We start from the raw sequence: 7,313 nt of genomic DNA on the forward strand, positions 1-7,313 counted from the left end.
CCACCTCGAGGTGGGTGTCTGGGTGTGAGCGGCAGGAAGTGGCTAAAGGCAGCCGAGCTGCCGTGCAGGAGTTACTTCTAAAAAGAAAAAAAATAAGCAAATATAAGCAGCACTTGCATTAAGGCAGCACAGCTCCTTTAATGTTTTTCGTGTTTGTAATGAATCATTCATAAACATCCGTTACAAATGACAGCAGTAATTGTAGCTGAGCTGCAGCGCAGGGCTGGGGTTTAGTTTGAGGGTTGTTTTTGTACTTCTGCTCTGCAGTTTGTCTCGCAGAAGTAGCTCAGCTCTATTTTACCTCAAATACTACATAAAAAATAATGAACTGGAGATTAGATTTGAATCAAAGCCATCGTACATGTTACAATATCTTTCCATTGCTTTGATATGAAAAAATCATAACTTCTGTCATCGTTGTTTGAATCATTGTGGCAAAACCAAAATCTACCCTAGGACTTTTCGTAACATGGTAGAACTAAGTGAGATTAAGTGATGTCTTAAATGAAATGGAAATTGTATTATTACAGTCTAATTCTCACACCTTCAAAATGTTATTTTACAAGGTGAAAACTTAATAATCAATTCTATTTTCTGTACATTTTCTGCTATTTGAACCACAGCCTCCCACACCTGGGAGGCAGTTCTTTGTAATGACTTAAAAGGCACAAATTGTTTCCTAAAGGCCCTCTTTATTGGAAACTATTTAAAAAACCAGCCAACAACCCGAACTATAATATTTTATTTTTTTTTTCCACTGGAAAGAAAGTAGTGTAACTGAAACATTATGAATTGGACTTGGGGAAAATGTAAAATGCCCCATGCCCAGAAGAGCATAAAGATGATATCAGCTTGGACCAAAACATGGCTAACGGTCAGAGCAGCACCAGTACTAACCTGTAACTCTCCTTGTTCACAGTTAAATTAACAAAAGCTTGGGTTAGCCTTCGCTGACTGCTTTAACAGTTGTTTGTTTTTGTCACTAATGAAGTCTGAAGAGTGCTAAGTGGTGTCACGGCTCCGCGGAAGGCATCGGTACCAAACGCTTTGCTGTTATTTTCTTTCAGACCCCAGCAGTGACAGGAACAGTCCCGCCACAGGTTCACAAAATGTATCGGAAATGAAACCCGTGCCATCCGACCGACGGCAGCACCCATCATCGGAGTCCAGTTATCCACCAGACCTTCACAAATCATCACAACATGGGGACAAGCGGACTTACGTTAGAGACCTAAAAGGCAGCAGAGAGTTTAGCAGACATCCCAATGAACACCACACTTGGAATGGGACTTCTAAAACCAACGACCACGTGCCAGGCAGGAGGACGGAGAGGTCGCCGGAGAGGAGGCACGAGAGGCAGCCGGAGAGGGCAGTGGTGAACGGGCAGAAGAGGAGGTCTCCCGAAAAGCGGAGGGAGGGGACAAGGAGTGCCGACAACACTTTGGAGAGGCGGGAGCGACACGAGAGGAGGAGGGACCTCTCCCCTGAGAGGCGCAGAGAGCGGTCTCCTGGCCGCCGGCGGCGGTCGCTGGAGAGACTCACGGAGCCGAGGAGGTCACCCGAGCGGAGAAGAGAGAACTCCCTCGACCGGCGGGCCAAGTCCTCCGACCGGCGGAGGGAGAGGTCGCCCGACAGACGGCTCAGGGAGGAACGACTCGGCCACCGGGAGAGGGAAGAGCCCAGCTGGAAGCACGAGCCGAGCCGCAGGCACCCGCCCGAGCAGCGCAGGCGGCCCTACAAGGAGTGCAGCACCGACCTCAGCATCTGAGGGGCTCCCCGGGGTCCCCGTCGCCTTCCCCACACCATGGGAGCAGAGCAGAGAGTGCGGAAGCTGAGACCATCTGGCTTTCGCAGACGAGGAGACATCCGGCACCTGCTGATCCTACAAACCTTTTATGCAGATGAAATCTTATAACAAAAAAAAAAAAAAAGTGTTGTGCCTGATGTATAATATTAAAGAAAGTATTTTTCAGTGTATTCTTTTTTTTTTAATTACTTGCCAAATGTTGGTCCTAAAGGATTATAAAATTTTGTTTCTACATTCTTTGTAGATTTCTTAAAAATGAATTCCTTTATTGGGCTACTCTCCCCCCTCCCCATTATAGTAAGTGGGGGTAGCCAGTAATATAATATAGGCAAAGGATTTTATGACCAAGTTTGAATAATTTGATCCAGACTGTTCTTTAGTGACTCACTGCTACACTGTATGTAGAAAATTTTTTAAGGGTTGGGGGTGGGGAAGGAAGAAAATTGTTCATCTCAGTAGGAATGGAGCGCTCCTGCTGAAGGAATTAAAACAGAAAGAGACAAATGTTCCTAAAATTGCGAGAACTGTTTGAAGAGACTACTGTTTCAATGAAGGATATTTATAATAATAATAAATAATAAAAAAAAATAAATACAAACCCACACAGCACAAGATGATTTACGATGAGGAATTTCTAGTTTGTTCCATGAACAGTTTATACTTTCAGGCCCCCTCGACAGAATGCACAGAGGCAGAAGGACTGGTCACCACCATGCCTGTGTCACACGCTGATATAGACTGTTGATCTCTCATTAGCCTCGGCAACACGTAATGATATGTCATTAAGGCAGCCGCTGCAGCCCTGCTCATCTTCTAGCTGTATATGGACAGCAACCCCAGCATGCATGGTATTGTGTGTCTGCTTGGAAGCAAGGGAAGGGATCGGGATTCTGGGACAAGGCACAATGCGGTGGGAGCTCAGTCCTCCCTCTGGGAGTAGGTGTATTCCTTCTGCTCAGGCAAAAACCAGTGGGCTTTTCTTAATTTTGCCAAATTCCAAAAGCTCTCTCTTCTTATCACTCTGTATTTAGGGTTTTTTTTGTTTTGTTTTACTGGTTCATCCTTACTGAGACAAAAGGAGTGCACTTGCTGAAAAGAAAAAAAAAAAAGAAAAAAGAAAAAATCAAAATTAAAACACAGGCAAAAAGAGGCAATCAGTGGGACAACCTGGTTGTAGAAGCCTATCTGTACTGGTTGTATGCTGTAAATTTGAGTTTGAGAACAGCAGCAAAAGGGAAACCTGCAAGTTTCTAAGTTGTATTTTTAAATTTGCAAGTTGTGTGGTAAGTCTGCTGTAGCATTGGTATAAGATGTAATGGATTACTGCCTAGCTGAGCCAAAATGTTTGCCGTTACTGTTGGACCACTAAAGTAAACTGCTGCTTTTTACAGTGCATTGGTGTGTACGTGTATACTGACTCACATCCTCCATATGAACACAAAACCATTGCAAGTCTATCACTGTTGTTGCCATGGTACTGTAAAAACAAAACCAAGAAAGAAGATGGCCGATCATTGTGTGTACAGTTTAAATTGTAATTAATAGAGCCTGTTGGAAAAAAAAAACAAAACTGTTGCCTTTTTCTTGTATAAAAGAGGATTTATGACAAAATTTAGCTGTGAGGAATGTGATTAAGTGTTTATATTTCTGAAAATGGAACAAATTGATTCAGGGAATATATTTTAATGTAAACTGAATCAGGTATGTAAAGCGGTTTTAAAAGGGGAGACTGTGTAAGTAATTCTAAAGCTTTTGTTGGTTTGAATATCATTTCTTCCTTCATGGTGGGCCTGCTTATGTATTATTAAGCACTTGTATGCAGTCTATATTCTCCAGTCATCATTTCTTGCAACGTGCTATAGACATAATGCTCTTTCTGTGTTGATGAAAAGCAGTATGTGGGCCAATCTTTTTTATAAAACACTATGCATATATAAATACTACATTGTTCATAGCTTTATTTGACTTAATTGGGTTTATACATAACACTAGTATGAGTAGATGTGGACTTACCCAGTACGAGCTTCTTTCCTTGGAACAGACACTATGTATATGATGTAGCAACAAAGAAGGAGAAAGTCTGTGAATGCTATTTTTATTATCAAATAAAGTTTTCCATACAAAGCATGCATGCGAGTGTAGTGATAAAGGAGGAACTACACCTTAATTCTACTTGCTCATCCCTTTCTAAATTAGTAAACTGTAGGTCACAGTTGCCAAGGGCCATCCATTAAAAATGTATTAATCATCCATTAAATATGTATTAATCATTTGACAAACCTTAAAGCGAAGGTTCCCGGTTTTCCAGTATAAAGTTTCCTTCCCCAAAATAGTGAGAAACTAAAGTTTCAGGCGAGGCAGGGCTTGTAACTGTGTCTGAGGTTAATATCATTGATTCTTCATAGCACATTGGTATGTGTGGCCACGTAAAATCAAGACAAGGAGCAACTACTCAGTTGCTGTTTTTGAAATTGTTAGTGCCGTATATATATATGTGTGTGTGTGTGTTTATATGTGTGTGTTTTTATATACATACACATACACACATATAAATACACATCACCAAGACTCTGTGTCTCCCATCTCTTAGTTCTTGAAATGTAGAAAGACTTTTAAGGTTGAAAACCTGTTAATTTTACATAGATTTTAAAAATAACTTTTAAATCTTGCTTAGTTTATCAGGCTCCACTCATCTGTTTTCCTGATGCTTCAGCCAACCTGATGGGAGTCCAGGCAACTGAGGAGAGTCACCAGGGAATAATTTGTGTTTCCAGTCACAGCATTCTCAAAGGGATTTGTCTGATGCAGCCTCAGTCCTGAGGGGTATGGATGGGTCATAGCGTTTGGATATTTTCAGTGAGAAAATATTGCCGAGAAAGTGTTTGGGTATTTTAGGTTTGGATCTTTTATGATGTTCAATGCCTTTCTACCCTGAAATTATATTATAATGGTATACATTGGTTCTGCATTTGTGCCTTCTGCTGTTACTACTGGTTTTCCTCTCCTTTTTTGTGTTATAGCATAGTTTAAATAATCTCACAAAGCTGAGTAGGTGAGTCTCAAGCTTTTGAAATGTGTCTTTGAAGTGTTGAATCTCAGCTAAAGAAGATATTACATAGATAATACCAAAATTACAGAAACATTTATTTAAAAAACACTGCAAGTTGACAAAAAAAAAAAGAATAATATTCAAAATGCATTGTTAGTGGTGGCATCCTTTCTACTGCTTCCAAACCCACCGGGAGCTGGAGCCCTGCTCTGAAGCATGAACATTGCAGCTCCATACTCTGTGGTACAGCCTTAGTTACTTTAATTTGTTTCAGCCTTACTTTTCACCATAAAATATTTTTCAAAACTTCTAAAAATGAAAAGAAACCCTTTTTTAGATTGTAACTTGGCTCCTGTTTTGTTAAACAACGTTCTACAACTATGAAGCTGCCAAAAAGATGAATTAGAGTGTGTTTCTGATGAAGAACTGAAACGTTTCTAAGTGGTAAGTGAAAAAACTCTGTAAATTGATATTGTTAGGTTTTGATTTTGGTTTGGATTTGAGTTTTACACCTTTTTTTAAGAGTGTCATATGGCCAGGTTCCCATGCTATCAGTATGCTCAGTCCTGTCATTTGGATAGATTAATACCTAATTGTGAGCAGAAGGGCTGTTCAACCAGCATGAAGAATTGTGTGGGGTTTGATCTCTTTCGTTAGAGTTACACATTACTTCTAGGTTAACTGAGCTGTTTGCTGCCTTTATACACTTTTACTTAATTCACTCCCTCTTGAATATTCATTCCTTGGTATTGGAGCCAGTGTTTTATTTAATAGTGATCTTGTGTTAAATCCATCTGCTGTACTATCCTTGTTTTATCACTGGAGTAGTAATTATAGATACTGTTCTCCTCCTCACTTTGATACCTTTTGTTGCAACAGGCTTTCAGCTCTGTCTCTTGGCTGACTGTTCTGCTGAAGAACGTTACAAATGGTTCATAATATGTTCAGTATATTTAGCTCTCATAAATAGTACCAGGAAAATCTGTCATTTATGACCCACTGCTGCCATCTGTAAATGTGTGCCTGTTAGGCCTTTGGGATTGTATTTTCTTAAGATTTATTTTTAAAAACGGAAGAGTGGGAACTAAAAAAAGTATCCCAATTTACTTAGCAGTTGCTGTAAATCGCGTGAGTCTGAGAATGATGCCAGTTTCTGTTTTGGATGTGATGCCAATCCATCAGCATTTCTTCCTGGTATAAAATGAAGAGGCAGTAAAATGTCACACAAATGGAAAATTGTGGGGTTTCAGGACAGAGAGAAGCATAAAATATGTGCTGCCACAAGCATGTAGGAATTCAGTGGCTGGGACTGACCATGATATGACAGCCTGCCGCTCAAACGTGAGCTTCGAGTCAGAGATTATTTTCAGAATTTAAGGCATACTTATTTCCTTTTCCTTACTGCCTTTATTAGCATGAACTCACAGCATGATACTGTTGTACCACTACAACACACTGGGAGAAACTTGCCTTCATTTTTTAGGACGTTCTCTTCCAAATTCATATTAAAAATCTTCAAACTACATCTTCAAATGAACTCTTAAAAATTAACATATAGATTGTTGTGATATGAAATTTACCCTTTTAAATGCTCTTGTAAGTAGTAAATGGCCATCAAAGTTTTAAAATGCAGTCACTGCTGTGGTAACAGACTTTCTAAAATACTTAAAAACATTGTTTCTTGATATTTCCAGGGCCTAAGAGAGAAGACAGCTCACATGCTCCTTCCCAGGTGGAATTGTGCTAACTGAAGGATTTTTTTCTAAAATAAACTAACAAATTGTATCAAAATAGAGGAAGTGTTTGCAGAATTGTGTCTGAATTCTCAGTTAAATACCGATATGTGGCTGAACACATCCTGAGTGCACAAGGCCGGCCTGGATGGAGCTCTGAGTGAAACCTGGTCTACTGAAAGGTGTCCCTGCCCATGGCAGGGTGTTGGAACTGGAAGATCTTTAAGGTCCCTTCTGACCTAAACCATTCTGTGATTCTATAATCCTACAAGCTAGGGTATAAATGCCATTAAAATCAAGTGATGTTTATGCATGAGTTCAAGCTCTGGCAGTATTTGCCCCCATATTTCAGCAGTGTAGACTTTGCATGTCTGGGCCTAGAGGCACCAGGAGATGAGCTCTGGCAAGTCAGCAGAAAATAATGTGTGCCCCAGCCCTTCCACATCAGTGTCAAACATCTCTGCATGAACCCATTTCAGTGATAATGTGAGCTGCAGTGATGTGCTCTTCACTGAAACAGCGGAGATGAACACCCACCATCCAAGTTGCTGACTGGGCAGATGAGGAGGCTGTTGTCCTCAGCAAATTTTCTTTGGCAGCATGTGCACTGAAAATCCTCAGTTTCAAAGAAAAGTCTGAGCCTCAAGATGTTGAAGTTGAAACGGAGGTGGTTCCATCTCTTCAAGGAGGCTCATTAATGTTAATTTTGCAGCAGTTTCCTAAA

At 40.5% G+C, this 7,313-nt stretch overlaps 1 protein-coding gene across 6 annotated transcripts in view; it reads left to right on the plus strand.

Annotated features, from left to right (window-relative positions):
• MAGI1 (membrane associated guanylate kinase, WW and PDZ domain containing 1) overlaps positions 1–3,934 on the plus strand; it is a 336,329-nt gene extending 332,395 nt beyond the window's left edge. For 5 of the 6 annotated variants that reach the window (XM_018068395.2, XM_018068398.2, XM_018068397.2 and 2 more), the window contains one exon: positions 1,068–3,934. In XM_018068395.2, coding sequence (XP_017923884.1) covers positions 1,068–1,768 — 701 coding nt within the window. In that variant the 3' untranslated portion in view covers positions 1,769–3,934. The remainder of the gene's footprint in view (positions 1–1,067) is intronic. The other variant, XM_018068399.2, reaches the window with a different exon arrangement.
• Positions 3,935–7,313: the final 3,379 nt, after the last annotated feature.

This window comes from Manacus vitellinus, unplaced genomic scaffold (genome assembly GCF_001715985.3).
Source record: "Manacus vitellinus isolate BGI_N305 unplaced genomic scaffold, ASM171598v3 scaffold_14_pilon, whole genome shotgun sequence".
Taxonomy (NCBI): Eukaryota; Metazoa; Chordata; class Aves; order Passeriformes; family Pipridae; genus Manacus; species Manacus vitellinus.